Source organism: Patagioenas fasciata, chromosome 1 (assembly GCF_037038585.1).
Source record: "Patagioenas fasciata isolate bPatFas1 chromosome 1, bPatFas1.hap1, whole genome shotgun sequence".
NCBI classification, from domain to species: domain Eukaryota; kingdom Metazoa; phylum Chordata; class Aves; order Columbiformes; family Columbidae; genus Patagioenas; species Patagioenas fasciata.
This window is the reverse complement of record NC_092520.1, coordinates 157,229,054-157,244,979: the sequence shown is the minus strand read 5'-3', so window position 1 is coordinate 157,244,979 and position 15,926 is coordinate 157,229,054. Positions and strand designations below refer to the sequence as shown.

The 15,926-nt window shown below is 39.6% G+C and overlaps 1 protein-coding gene across 1 annotated transcript in view; it reads right to left on the bottom strand.

The window, feature by feature from the left end:
* Positions 1 to 15,926, bottom strand: part of PWP1 (PWP1 homolog, endonuclein) — a 23,250-nt gene extending 7,324 nt beyond the window's left edge. The window contains exons 1-11 of the mRNA XM_065838785.2: positions 15,747 to 15,926; positions 15,603 to 15,661; positions 12,615 to 12,769; positions 11,664 to 11,749; positions 9,249 to 9,345; positions 7,447 to 7,557; positions 6,571 to 6,701; positions 5,184 to 5,257; positions 2,928 to 3,024; positions 1,984 to 2,045; positions 103 to 214 (exon numbers count right to left, since the gene is read on the bottom strand). Coding sequence (XP_065694857.1) covers positions 103 to 214; positions 1,984 to 2,045; positions 2,928 to 3,024; positions 5,184 to 5,257; positions 6,571 to 6,701; positions 7,447 to 7,557; positions 9,249 to 9,345; positions 11,664 to 11,749; positions 12,615 to 12,769; positions 15,603 to 15,661; positions 15,747 to 15,812 — 1,050 coding nt within the window. The 5' untranslated portion in view covers positions 15,813 to 15,926. The remainder of the gene's footprint in view (positions 1 to 102; positions 215 to 1,983; positions 2,046 to 2,927; positions 3,025 to 5,183; positions 5,258 to 6,570; positions 6,702 to 7,446; positions 7,558 to 9,248; positions 9,346 to 11,663; positions 11,750 to 12,614; positions 12,770 to 15,602; positions 15,662 to 15,746) is intronic.

Below are 15,926 nucleotides of genomic sequence, written 5' to 3'. Positions count from 1 at the left end.
ATCAGCTCCACCATATGATTCAGAAACATCGTGAACACAGAAATACAGGTTAAATGAACTGGCAACAATCAACAGACCAAGAACGGAAGAGCATGTACTCACTAAGAAATTACAAGGTGAAAAATGGTTCCAAGTTACTCTTTCAACCTGACCACTAAACCGCCACACTCGATGGTTCTCTTGTGGGTTTCTGCAGTCATATAGCACAGCTGATCTATGGGAAAAAGGGATAGGAGATTTAAAAGAAAACAAAACAAAACAAAAAAAACAGAGCACTTTACGAAGTCTGTTTTACCACTGGCATCTATAGAAGGTGCGTATAAACTACAATTCAAAAATTAAGAGACATCTTCGCTATTTGTCTTTCAACTCAATAAGAGATGAAAATTTCTCAGAGAAGCACAAGCTTTTTCCATGCGCTTCAAAGTTTCATCTTGGTTACAAACAGATATTCTATTGAAACTAAGCCAAGAGGGCTTGAATTTAATCAACACATGAAACACTTATATAGGAGAACATGATTATGCAAATATACCACTTAACCAGGAACAGACTTCAGTAAAGTCAAGTAATGACTGTTCAAAAAACAACACACTAATTAGGAAATCCATTTGTGATACATATACAAACATTTTCAAATATGCTTTAAAAAAAAACCAAAACCTTTAAAAGTGGTTAGGGAAATGTTACTCCAAAAAAGGAAAAGGGGCAGATGGGAGCTAGTGGGTCCTTTGGGATTCTTCACAGGCATGTGCTCAGCACAGCGGCAGCAGAATCTGTCCCAACCCAAAAATCTCCTGGATACAAATGCAAGATGTCACTCTTGTGACATCTCACTGCAATCAACAGCCACAGTGTAACCCGGTCCCACTCTGTCCTACACTTAAAGCCAAAGAACTGTGATCTAGACGTCTCAGCCCTTGCACTAGGCATTTTACAGCAACAGTTTTAGTACATATGCAATTTTTAATCGTCTGACTTTCAGGTCATGAAGACTTCTGCCAATATTCATTGAACAGCCTGTGGTCCTGCAAGGCTTTACAGGAAAAATCCACAAAGGCAGTCCACTAGTGTACACATGTCCATGGGACCAAAGAGCTTGCTAAAAAGGGATCGAGAAGCTGTCTCAGTGTTGAGACTTTTTTCTTCTTTTCCCAGAAGGAAGTCAAGGGGGATGGAAAGTGGACAGAAGCAGGTTCCAAACAACAACAAAAGTTTTATCTCTGATACTTTTACTTAAGCAAATGTAGCAAGACCATAATAGAAGTCAAAGAACATAAAGGCTTGGCTAAAGATTGACAAGTCTTTAAATATTTTAACATAAATACAAAGTCTTAAAAGCAGAATTTAAAAACAAAACAAAACAATATAAATAAACATCATGGAAGAAAATGAAAAAGTTAATCCTATGAGATAGGAGAACAGAGGGGAAGATTTTTGGCTGGCAGGGCTTATAAAAACTAGCAGCTACAGAGCCAGTCCACGTGTGCAGATGCAAACCATTTCACAGCATCTCCAGGCTGCAATCACAGGACATTTCCTGTTAAACTTAGGCTACGGCATGCCCATCAATAGGGGCTGTTGAGAGCAGACTGGGATTTTAAAGTCCCTCATGCTCCCACCCTGGTCTTACAGTTTGGCAAAACCAGGACAAGTTTTCAAAGGAATGAGCAGCAACACATTTCCAATGCAGAAAATGCCATAAGGCCAAATTAAGAAATAAATCCAGCTTGGAGCAGACACCTGGCACAGAAAATATCAGTCCAGATGGTTAAAGGATTTGGCTGGTCCTGAGAAAAAAATATGTTTTGGCCACATACAAACCTGGCTACCTTGGTGGAAAAAAAAAAAATGACAGCATTACTCAAATTTCGTGCAGTTATAACCAAATGAAAAAGAAAATGTGAGGCAACTAAATGGGCTTAATTCAATACTAACACCCTCTCCCTATATGTAACATCTGAAAATATTACCAAGACATACTTATCATAAGATCCAGAAATAAGGGTCTGAGTTTCAAATGGATGAAATTGCAAGGTCTGGACCTAGATAACGGAAGATTTTATTTTTAAAAACAAGCATTGAGATATAACATGCACCTACAGGAGCTTTCTTTGAACAAATAGAGCACAAACACCCCTTCCCCCCAAAAAAACCTTTCTATTAAGCCTGTTAAGATTCAGATTTCTCATAAAACAATCCAAGAGATGCACTTTTTTTTATTTCAAACACCCCCACCCAGTGGAAACAAGATATTTTCCAATATAATTTAACTGAACAGAACCACGTGCCCCCTTTCTGCCCTAGAAAATTTAAAAAAAAAAAAAAAAAAAAAAGCTGGAGGAGGTAAATGTATAGCTGCTTCAAGTTTGGGGGAAAATGCAGATGTCAGCAAAAAATGAAAATCGGGAGTTTGCCAAAGGCAGTGACTTTGCTAACAGCAAAATAAGGTTATAGCTATTAATAACTAACTTTTATATTCTAATTACTATGAGATTAATCCATTTCTGAAGTACCCATCACTATGGTATGTTAATATCATTTATTTTAAACCTTTCTTACCTAGAACAAACTGTAACCAACACAAATTGTTTCCTTAACAAAGAGTTACAGCTTATCCTATGTTCAGAGATCTACTTTTTGTAGCTTATACCAGCACTATTAGACTCCCAGCTACCAGAGCTTTCACAAAAAAGGCATTTTGAAAACTGCTGTAAATGTTCACAAACTTTCTAAATCATAAGTTAAATAACATTCTTCAAATACAGTGTTGTTCGCAAAAGCAACTAATTCAGAAATTTAAAGAATTCTTCACAGTTGTAGAAAACTGCAGAATTGTTGTTCTAAGGGTTCATTACCAAGCAGCTAATGAAAAACTGCATTTATTTTTATTTTACAGTGTAAGAAACGTAGCAATGATTACATACCTTGTCTGTATGCAGCATCAGGCTGGCTGCTGGCTTACCCACAGACATATCCCACAAAACCACAGTATTGTCAGCAGACCCACTTGCTAAAACATTCCTGATAATGGATGAAAAATTAAGGTTTAAAAATCTTTATATAGATACAAACAAATAATAGTAAAAAAATCAAAAAAACATACAGAGCCAGATATGGAGATTGATTACACCATCATCTATCGACTATATATCTCAAGCCTGAGGCATAACTCCCTGGAGGTAATCTAAGTTACAAGTAAAGACGACAAACAGGCTGTATTACATTATATCAGTACAGCACTTAGCACAAATGACAGTTTTGCTTGTATTCCACCCTCCAGCCCCCTTTTCTTGAACAAAACAATGCAAGAAAGGCTTTTAAGCACTTCCTTTCCTTTGATACTAAGACAGTATTTTACACATTACCTGTGCAACCTAGTTTTATTTGCACAGGCAAGAGCCAGCCCAACCTATTGTTAAATATTTTGCTCTCCAAGATCTGAGTGTTTATATAAGCACTGAAGACCCAACGCTGTGCATCCTTCAGAGAACGCTGAAAGGAATCATTAACGTTCTAGTTTACAGACCCCACATTTCAACTTAAATTTGACCAATCGTGTTTAAGCAATAAACACACAGTTTAGAAGTTTAGTCAGGAAAAACTAAAAGCATTCCCAAAGGCCTGTCAAATACACAGTACAATTGCTAGTTGCTCTTAAAAACAGATCTATTACCTCAACATGCTGTTTCTGATTGAAACCGCTTCCCTCACACCTTTTTTTTTTTTTTAAATACTAACCAAGTGTTTCTGAAAGGAAGCGCAAACATTCTCTTATAAACACTGTTCTACCAAACAATGTTACGAGGGAAAGTTATGAAAATGCATAGTGAGGGCTATGAGAACATTTTACAGTAACATCATTATGACCTACAGGCAGAAAGTTATTTACAGAGAGCTGTCACAGTACTGCTAAAAAACAAAACAAACAAACAAAACCAAAACCACCCAAAAAATCAATTAAACACAAAAACATTCAAATATAGCTGCTCCAAGGAATTCCTTGTTTTGCCCCTAAGATTCCTACTTCAAGACTGCTTTTATTTCCTCAAAGATTTACCAGTATCAATGAGTTCATAACCCAGCACATTACAGAATTATGCCTTCCAGACACTTAACTATTGCAGCCATAATTTTTGTGAATTCTCTCTGTATTATCAGCAGACAACCATTTCTAGGTACGTGAAAGCTCTTTTGTAACACTGATGAAATGATCACCACCACATTCTGTGAACACGTGTAATTTAAGAACAATAGACAATGCGCTGTAAATAAGAGTGCAATTTATGTACATGCACTTCATGTCTGTTGGGGTGTTTCCTTCTTGCGTGTCTAGATAACAAAGCATTGGAAGTGAAGGCTTACACCTGCTTGTCAGGGGTATGTGGAATTGACTATGTGTATCTTCAAACACACTTATGACAGCAGGAAAAAGGAAAAATAAACTGCCTGTGTCTGACTGGAAGTTTCAAGGCCCATGCTGAGGATCCTCTGCCAGCTGGACTGTTCAAAACCACCTAAGCAATAAAAAAGCAGCAGAATCTTTATTTCACTCAGCACATTGTCCTTGACCTCTTCCCCAAGATGGACCAGCTTTGTGTTGATTCAATAGCAGCACTTCATTGTGACTCTGCTCAGGCAACAGGGAATTCTCTCTGCCTGGGATAACCCAAAGGTCAGAGGCATTTCTGTAACTGTGCTATTAGGGCTTTTAAACTCCTTTTTCTGTTCACAGCTCTAGAGCAAAAGCCAGAGGGGGGGAAAAAAAGAGGCAAAACAAGGACTTTCTTCTACAAAACTACTTCTATCTGTTGAAATGGTGTTTTAGGTCACTGGCAGATTGGCATAGATCGAGGCAGCCCTTCTGCTTCTCCAGTGGTACATCTGACTTAACTGTAGCCGATATATCAAATGGCTTAGAACCACCCTAGCCCTGCAATTGCCTGAACGATCTGCAAATAAAAAGTGATCTGCAGCAATATACAGGGTTTTAAAAAAATTAATCAAGACTTCTAGTTTAAAAAAAAAACAGGAATGTGTGCATTTTTTAAGAATTTATACATTTCAGCATTGCTTTCAAGTTCAGTATTACACTACACAAGATTTTGGATTTGTGGAAAAATGTATGCCTATTTAACCACAAAAATTTGTAACCATCCATTGTTATTCAAGTATTCTCTCACCTGCTTTGTTTATTCCAGGAAAGATCAAGCACAGCATCAGTATGTCCTTTTGCTGTCCTTTCTGAAGATAAACTCTGTGTACGCAGACACAACACACTTTAGAAAATTACAGCTTCAATGGAAATCAAGCATTACAACACATTAATGCGAACTCCTTAATGCCTTCACAAACCACTTCATGTTCTAAATGATTCTCACTTGCTGCAAACAAGGCTTTTGATAGAACTGTTTCTGCTGTACCTGCACCTCAACTCCCACCTCAGATCTCTGATTGCTCCATTCACAGCTGGTGGGCTTAGGAACTGGTTACTCCCTTCAGGCTAGTAGAAAAAATTTCATTGTCTCCAGCTGATGTGTTTCTAAACACTCCTGGCAGTTCCCTCTCCCTCCTCTCAATTAACTGAGCTCTAGGTCCTCATAACTGCCAGCTCCTACAAATTCTAATTTATAACGGTTAAGATTCAAAGTTTACTGGGACAGCAATTGGAAGCCACCCCATTCCTCTTCTGTTCTTAATTTCAGGCTCTAATTATCCATACAGAGAAAAATTAGCATTTCAATTACCATTTATTAGTGGTATGTTCAACAGCAATTCTGATAACTCAGTGATTTTCAGAAGCAAGTTTCACATAACAAATTCCACTTCCAAGGATTTTTTTTTCTATTGTTTTTAAAACTAGAAGGTTTGAGAGTTCAAGAAGTAAGCCCCTTTCACAATTACACCAAGCAGTTCTTCAGCTGACTAACGCTACAGTGGTTCTTCATTTGGGAAACCAAGATTAGCTATATACCCAGTGTTCGCCTTTCCTGTTCAGCCTTTAAGCACTTCCCAAGGCATCGACTATAAGCAAAATCTAGAAGTTTCAAGTTATCTTCCACATACTAAAGAATTTGGAGAAATCACAGCAGCACATTTAGGTATACAGAGAGGGCTAGATTCATCTCGCGCAACCGAGCACCCAGTCTAAACCTCAATCTACAGCAGTTAAGGTTTTCTCCATAGTCCACTAAAAGAAACTCTGGCATTTTCTGGGTGTGTCTCATGCCTTCACCTTAAACAATCTCAATCAAAGGTTAAAATATGCTTAAGTTTTAGATAGATAAAGCTAACGGAGGTGAATGCTGAGTAAATGTATTTCACCCTGTTTGTCCTTTATCGCTCAACGCCTTTTCAGCTTTGAGTCACATGAAATTACCAATTTTAACCCATCACAGACAACCAAGACATTATCTTCCGCAACCTGTCTAAACACCTCTTTCAACATGCCAGGCAGAATTAAACCAAATTATCCATGTCTTTTTCATTGTAGGAAAAAAAACAATAATGACAGTATCCTTCCTCTAAGTTTCCTCCATCCAGCCAGATAAAGCATTTTGCAATACTTACTTTCTTTCCTTTCTTTTTCTTCTTTTGCTCTTTCTTGTTTCCAAGCGAAAAGACTGGTTCTAAGGACTCTACTATATCAAGGTCCCAAACGTCAATAACTGGGGTCATGTTACCCACTGCAACATAATTTCCTACAAGCAGAAACCCAAATGTGACCACGTTTACTTAGAGTTACAAAACAGTGTATTTGGCAATCCAGCTGTTGCTTATTACTTTGATTAAGTAAAACTTATGTGCCAGAATCTTCTACTTGAACAACTTTGATGACTATAACTGACAAGGAGCAACTTAAAAATATCATCTGACAGCAGATGTTGCCAGAATAAAACATTACTTGCTCTCCAAAACACTTCCCCTGGAGTGCGAGTAACTGTTCAAAGAAGCTGTATGATGCTCAGAATGTTTTGTTTGGGTTTTTTTAAGGAGAAAAAATAACCCAAAATATATGCTCAGTGCTATGGAAAAAACATAATCTGTAAAACACAGGAAAAAGGTTACTAAATATATAAATATATAAAAATTTTGCTGTGTTTTACAGTTAATTGACTGCATTTGCCTTAATTAGTTTGAACAAAAGCAACCTCTCATTTGCAAATGGAAAATAAAGTAGATTAAAGAAGAGCTTGCTTTGGTCTGTTAACTGACAATAACTTAATTATTTGTAATAAAACCAGGGTTTTAGTCAAATAATTTGTTATGGCAGAATCACTAAGATGATTTTCTCACCAAACAAAATATTCAGTTTTTCCATCTTAATATCTCGGTTTTATTGCTGTTCATACCACCAGAGGAAATTATTTAGTGACAACATTACATTTATATACTTTTCAAGTAAAATTATTTAACTGGATATTTACAGTATCCTTTATAATTTACCTAGTGATTCATCAGGACTAGGATCAAAATTCAACCACTCCAGACTCAGAGGATAAGCAGGCAAGATAATATCATGATGTACATAAAAGGAGTTCTCTTCATGATTATAAACTGAAAAAGAAATCAAGATACACAAGACATCAGTAAACACAAAAAGCAAGCAACTATGAACAGTTCATTTCTGCAAAAGGCAGATGTGGCAAACACTAAATTGCCAAGGAAATCTAGAGTGCAAATTTGTAATGTGTTCAGAGTTTTAGTGAAGGGGTCAGAGCCACCAAGTTGCACCTCACAGAATTACAGAAAACAAACATGCTCCTGTGTACTCCAGATAAAGTGACAAGTTCAGCAAAGCTTAGACACTTTATTCCTAGCATACTATGCTACTTTGTAAGATCACTTCAAAATCGGTGCTCCGTATCCACAATCACTTACTGCATCAGGATACATTAATGAAGATTTAGACATTCATTTTACAAAATCAGCAATTAAAAAAATAAATAATTCTGGGTGCAATCAAAGAGGAAATTAAGGTAAAAGCAGTTTTCAAATTAGAAGAAGCTGCTGAAGAAGCCAGATGAAGTTACCTTTAGCAGGTTGCAACTGAGATACAAGAAGAGTTTTAGCAAAGCAACCATATACTAAACACAACATTTCCTTTAGCCAGCTATTTTTCTCCTTATAATAAAACACATTATTTTAATAAAATGGTATCATCATACACACAAAATCATTGTGCTGTTTTTAAGTGCATGTGACAGATGTTCAGATACTAAATAAAGTCTTCAGTTAACTAAGGAGCCTTCATAATTAATTAAGATGGGGCTACCCAACGTTATAAACTGCAGAAGCCTGTGCTATTGTTTTATAAGTTTATACAAATAAAATAATACAGTTAATAAAATCTGCACACAACTCCAGATACAGAAAACGCGAGATGCTGGTATGTCAGGAGATGCCTCCAAACACTATGGTCTTGCTGTTTTCTTAAAACAGACCACTGTGCTTGCAGAAACATGTACCAGGGCAGAAGTAGCCAGAAACATTCCCCCACAGAACAACTATAGGAAAATATGCTAACTTCAGCACTCAGTAGTACTCCTTGCTGCAACAGAAAAATCTTTTACACAGTAAAACTAAACCCATCTCTAGAACAACTGGTATTCAGACCTTATTAAGGATCATCTCTTTTAAAACTAAGATGATAAAGGTACTGGTTCTTCTACTCCAGAGGTGTGAAACTCATTTTCACTGGGGGCCACATCTATACAGTCTTAAAATTACATTCGGCCCTTTGAAGGCAACTGTGAGGCTCAATGTGGCCCCCGGTGAAAATGAGTTTGACACCCCCAGTCCACTCTTAACAGTGGAAAAGCTCATTTAAAGAAGCAAGAAGAAAACAAATTAAAAAAAAACAAACCAAAAGAAAAACACTAGAGGAAGCTCGCATGATATAGAAAGTAAGACTGTTGGGAAGAAAGATCATATGTTCAGAGAATAAAAACACCATAGTATTTTCTGAGTGTCATTAGGAATGAAATAAGGAAAGGAAATGCTGTATGGTCTGATAAAAAAGGCATACTACCCCCTAAATAACAGTAACTCCACATTAAATCTTCTAGTTCTGCAAGGTGGCTAAAGCACCATGACATAAGAAAGAGGACAAAACACACAGGGCAGATGGGGAGAGAAAAAACAAATTCAAAAAAACACCTCCCTGCCTTCTACACAGCCATATGGAAGAGGATAGACAAGACATATTCCATAAGTTCACTGTAAGGAACAAATCCTATGTTACTTACCATGAACCTCCAAACTACAGAAGTCTTTATCAACTCTGCCACAAAGGACAAGATTGTCACTGGGCTTAATCAAAAAGTCTTCCTGTTCATATTGTTCCTGAACAGCAAAAAGCACAACAGATGTTAAGCAAAGCACATAAACACACAAAGCTACACACGTTCACAAGGCTGAATCAGTAATAACTTCTAACCAGAACTGAAAACATTCAATACCCAACACCCTGCCGCTCACTCACCTAAAAGCATTTCATGGTGGTAAACAGAGAAAGACGTGAACCTGACTCAATCATGGGGAGATTGAATAGTTATTATATGACTGTAGGACTGTTTCTGTGGACCCAGGTGAATTCAGAAATATATTTAATTGCAGAATATGAAACCATCTTTTGAGGCTACCATGATGTGGCTCATTGCTGAAAAGAGAATCTTCGTCAGGAGCCCACATCCATACCTTATTTCCCTTGTGCTCTCATGCCTTGAGCATTTATGGAGTCTAACAACTTCCTACAGAATAAGCATCTTGTAACTGCTCCTCACAACCAGGAAGCGGTTCCAAGAGTATTAAACAATTGTCTACTTTCTGGAAAATACTTCCAGAAGAGTACTGCCTACAGCTATACTGGGCATTCAGCTGTACCAGAACAAATGTAACCTCTCATCTAATTTTCATTGTTACTGAGGAATGGAAGGCATTCAGGGAATTTTTATTAGTGGAAAACTAAGAACTGTATATAAAAGTCGACAGTCTTACATAAACACAGTACCATCCTTCAAATATACAACACATACAAGACTTCTTGGACTTTTTGCTGCAAGATTGTAATCTCTTTTTTATTCACTCCAAGCATCTTTTCAATATTTCAAGTACTGCAATGCTTAGAATGAAATCAACTTATATGCTGCGCACCACTTAGTCTTCAAGAGTACTAGTAGTAAATAACAAAAGACAACATAAAATGGATGTCGAAGAACTAAAAAGTATTCTCCTTCAGAATCTGAGGAAAGGACTTGAGTGCAGAAAGAAAGGCCTGAGTAAAAGGTGTTCATTTTTTCTATGACTGGAAGAAAGTTAGCTTTCCTGACACTGAGTAAATGCAGCTCATATTCTCCCTGAATCCCTGTGCAAATACCTCTTCGACTATAAAAATAACTTCTAAAGTATTTTGCTCCTCTACTGACACACAGGATCAAGAAAGATCATCAACCAGTCAGTGGAACACAGAAAAAACATGCAGTACTCCAAACTGCACACAGCAGAAGAGTTTGTTTTAAAAATAAGATGTATGCCTTCCTCCTTCAACTTTGTTACAGTATGTCAAGTTGCCATAACTCTTTGTCTGAGACCACGTTTGACAAAGTCCCCTGACACACAAACTAGACATGGTAGAAGCCTACAGCTACTCTTTTGTTTCAATATTACTAATTTTATAAAGAATCTAAAACAGCACAGAAAGGACAGCACCCAGAAAAACATCAGAATCTTTATGACTAGAAGATGTCTCAAAAATTCACCTACTCCATTCATCCTGCCCCAGATGATCATAGTCCCTCCCAGCTGCTCTCTAGATTGCATTGTCTCTTCTCATCCATCCTCACCTTGTAACTGATTTCTGTCATCTCCTCATGTAAATTAAGTCACTGACAAGCTGCAATCTATCCTTCTGAACTAAACTGCGGGACAGAATCTGGAATCTCCCCATAACTTTTCTGAAGAGGTATCCAATATTCTAGCTAAGGCCATAACAACATTAAGTAGAGCAGAACAATTACCTCGTGCCTTGCACGCTGCATCCCTGTTCACCAGAAAAAGACAAACAGGCTGCATAACAGGACAGCCCTGTTGATACAGCTTGTATTAGGCTGTAGCCAGAGACTTCTTCACCCCCTGGAGAGCTCCTACAAAGACGTTCCCCATCTCATGCTTGGTGGAAAGTAATACAGGCAGAGACAGTCAACTACACAGTATGTTGTGCATACAGGCTTAGTAAACAGGGATGTATTTCTTCACGCCACATCCCTAATTTGACGTGTAGCCTGAGTCCACCTCAGATTGGTGTCTTCCACTAACTGGTAGAAGGTGTAAGAGTCTTGCAGTTTGGGAAGTTCTCTAATTTGGGTCATTAGTAGCCTCAGATACTGATATTTGCTATTTCGGCAAGCTTTTTCTGAGCCCCAGTAGGTAAGTGACAAACCACCTCCGCATACAGAAGCGTGCAGCTTAAATAATGAGCCAGTTCACCTTAACATCAGACCTAAATGTAAAAAGCACAGGTAGAAGGGACTGCACTGATAAAAAAATCAGGCGCACCTTTGGAAAAGGACTGCAAGCACTTACAGACCCTAAGGCAGTGTGGAAAATTTAACTATTTTTAAGTTTATGCTGTTTAAGATATTCAACATTTTTATAATACTTACAGTGGTTTTTAGAGTGATGTAAGGATCATGCTCATTACTCCCATATACTGACAGAGTAGCCAAAGAGTCTCCAAGTTTTAGATCACCTAGATGGGAATTTCAGAAGATTTTTTATACATGTCAATGGCAGGTGAATTTAGAAACTCCTGTACCAATAACTGTATTACCCATACTGCAAAGTATCAGGAGTGGGCTAAACGAACCTTCAAGTTTCAAATGTAAAAACTTCCGTAAGTGACATTACTTAGTGCTTTCAGGGACTTCTGCTGCTCTGCCCCAGCACTACAGCAGGGGGAGTGGCAGCATTTCCAACACTGCTCATGGTTCCAGTGTCAGGGAGTGGGACACTAAATTGTTTCACTCATTCAACAACTTCCAAACTGTGACAAGCAAATAATTACAAATGTGAATTTCCAGCATTTGAAACATAACAGTGTGTAGTTTTAGGATACTAACGTTTCAAGTACAAGTGAAAAGGTTCTTCACTTGCACAGAATCACAGAATGTTAGGGACTGGAAGGGACCTCAAAAGATCATCTAGTCCAATCCCCCTGCTGGAGCAGGAACACCTAGATGAGGTTACACAGGAAGGTGTCCAGGCGGGTTTTGAATGCCTCCAGAGAAGTAGACTCCACAACCTCCTCGGGCAGCCTGTTCCAGTGCTCTGTCACCCTCACTGAGAAGAAGTTTCTTCTCATATTAAAGTGGAACCTCTTGTGTTGCAGTTTGCACCCATTATCCCTTGTCTTACCATTGGTTGTCACCGAGAAGAGCCTGGCTCCATCCTTGTGACACTCACTCTTTATATATTTACAAACATTAATGAGGAAACCCCTCAGCCTCCTCTTCTCCAACCTAAAGAGACTCAGTTCCCTCAGGCTTTCCTCATAAGGGAGATGCTCCACTCCTTTAATCATCACACTGCATATGTGACACCTACATTTTTCTTACCTGTGTATTCATCTTCATCATAATTTTCCAAATCATATTCACCCAGCTCATCATCAGATGGGTGTTCATCTTTATGAGAAGACTCAGCTGTGCCAGGATTGGCTACGTTCATACCATCTGCCGTCTGGCCGTCATCATTACCATCAGTGCCATCCCTGTTTAAAGACACACAACCCCAAGGAACTGTGACAGATGTTCCGAATGCTTCCAGGTACTTGCTAAGGGGACTGATACAAAGATTTTGGCACACAATCCTTGCTCCTTACATGGGTTTCAAGTCTTTATGCCAATAATTCGGAAATCCATTTACTGCTTTCCTATCTCTTCCCAAAACAGAAGGCACCATCATTCTCAGGTTTCCAGAAAAAGATTTTCCTTTAAAGTTTTCAAGACAAAACATGGCACAAATTTTGCTTGACAGAGCTAAACTGTGTGTCTAAATCCCTTTCTCTTACCCTTTTTTTGTAGATACAATGTTCTGAGCCTCACCTCTGTGCATTCACAAGTGTCCAGTTCATTCCTTATCTTTTTTTTTCCCCACCCACAGGTCCTGTCATGTGTGATGACTCTTGCATTTCTTCCAGGTTTTTAAGATCCTATTTCCTCATACTTCCCATACTTACATGAGAAGAAAAAGCAACATAAAATTCATTAGGTGGGAACATATTGTGGATATTTCTTATGGGGTAAACTGTGCGACATCTCGAAAACTCCGAATTTTCACGGCAACAATTCTGTATGCAAGGAATTCAGTAGAAGGAATTGTACATTCAACATCAGCTGAGGATCTAAGAGACATCTCAGATGTTTCAATGGAGTGTGCTCCATAGGAACTCATCCCTGCTGAATTCACTGTATTTCTGTCCTTCTGCACGCCAAATTCCTAGGCAACAATGAGCCAAGACAGTTTTCATAGGTATGTTCTAAAATAAATACCAGAAATTTATTTTTATCGTCTGTTCAGTAAAATAAACACTTCACATTACCAGTTTCTCCTAGTGTAAAAACTGGTAACAAGATAATTAGAGATTCTAAATCTGAGTCTGATTTGTGATCTTTGCACAGGAAAAAAAAATTAACTGATGTAACATCTGGTACTTTGTACAATTTGTTATAAAGAGATCATAAACCCTTTGGTTGTTACAGATGGTCTTTAACTTTCCATGCTGAAGATTAACAGAATGCATAATTACTAACAAACAGCACCTCAGATCTTTCCACGTTTTCGAAACTGCAAGAGAAAGGAATCCACTAAAAAACCAAAAATTTACACACATAAAGGAGAAACGAGTAACACCACGAACAATAGAAACATTAAACATAACTGGTTAAGAAATTAAGATGAAGAAAGAATCTTTCAAATGTGTAAGATTATTTTGGAACCATTACAAAAACAAAATCAGAACAAAACACATCTGGGACAAAATACTCTTCAGCAATAAAGTCACAGATCCATCTAATAGAAAGCAGGTGGATTTTATATATATATATTTATATATATATATATATGTACATAATTTAAAATATTAAAACTTCTACTGCTACCTGATGCATCTGTTCCATCATACATACTGTGGTATAACCACAAACCCTACATGGCTGAAACAGAATCAGAAGCCTAAACTGACGTACGAATCTAACTGAAAAAGGCTAAAAAATGGATTAGGACCTCAACACCTCAACTTTTTCTAGACAAGATAGAGCCATTTCTTTATTGTCTTCCATAGGTCATATTTCCTAAATTCGCCACTTCCGTTAAGCTTTTCATCAGTTTATTTACCTTTTTTTAAAAGCAGAGTGACAAAACATAATTACACAACTAAGGACTTTTAGTGCTGAGTGGACAGGTACGACGTCTCCTGTTTCATACATGAACCATAAATACACCCCTAAGTAATGTTTTACCTTTTTTGCCAAAGCATAAATACCAAGTCGTTCTGAGCTCCACTGTGGCCTCCAGACTCACTTAGATTATAACTTTTGCACATTGTCAGTTTGGCACTTCCACATAAGTTTGCCACATCTCCAAAGCACTGAACTTCCCTCCGGACTCCCCAGCAGCCATGGTTACAAACCTCATGTATTACTTCCTCACTCTAAGTGGGAATGGCAACTCCAGTGAGGACTAGGCCCTGAGCAACTCTCTGCAGACTTCAACTGAAACACTCCACTAGTCTGACAGCACATGGTTGATGACTGAAGAACCACCTGGGAACACAACCCATGTTATCATAGTCACAGAATCATAGAATCATTTTGGTTGGAAGAGACCCTCAGGATCATCAAGTCCAACCATACCCTAACTCTAGCACTAAACCATGTCACTAAGAACCTCATCTATACACCTTTTAAACACCTCCAGGGATGGTGACTCCACCACTTCCCTGAGCAGCATGTTCCAATGTCTAACAACCCTTTCCATGAAGAATTTTTTCCTAATATCCAATCTAAACATCCCATGGTGCAACTTGAGGCCATCTTCTCTTGTCTTGTCACTTGCTACCTGGGAGAAGGGACCAACACCCACCACCATGCTACAGGTAGTTGCAGACAGCGATAAGGTCTTCCCTCTGCCTCCTTTTCTCCAGGCTGAACAGCCCCAGTTCCCTCAGTCACTCCTCATCAGACTTGTGCTGCAGACCCCTCACCAGCTTCATCTCCATGATGCAGGCAAGACACACATGTGCTCCACCCCATGTTTCTTCTTTCAGTCTCCGAACAAAAGATGCTCCTGAGACGTGAGGCTCACTTGTCGAAGTCCCTCCAGACAGCCGTGCTGGCGGTGCCGATCCCCTCTGCCGCCGGCTGCCCCCAGGCCTGCGGGACGGGCTGGTGCCCGAGCTCTGCCCCAGCCCGGGGGCACCCCCTCCCCTCCCCACACAGCTCTGTCAGCGGCAGGGCCCGGGGGGCTCCAAGCCCGTCTCCAGCAGAGCCCGGGAGACACGTTGCGCCCCACCCGGCCGCCCCCACTCCGCTTCCCCGGCTCACCCCAGCCTGTCCCGGGCCTCCTCGATAAGCCGGTTCAGCTCCTCCTCGCCGAGCTGCACCTGCGGGGGGGACACGGAGCCGGGTATGTGAGGGCAGCGGGGGGCGGCGGGCGCGGGTCCCTCAGCCCGGCCCCCCCGCACACACCTTGTCCGGCGTTTCCTTGGCAACGCCGCAGCGCACCCACGCGGCGCACGTCACGGGGCAGCTCATGGCGACGGCGGCGGCACTGGAGCGGCGCGGCGCTGACCGACCCCCGCGGCACGTGCGAGCGGCTCCGGCGCACCCCGACTGACGTTGCTTGATGGGGGTTCCGCCTGTCAGCGG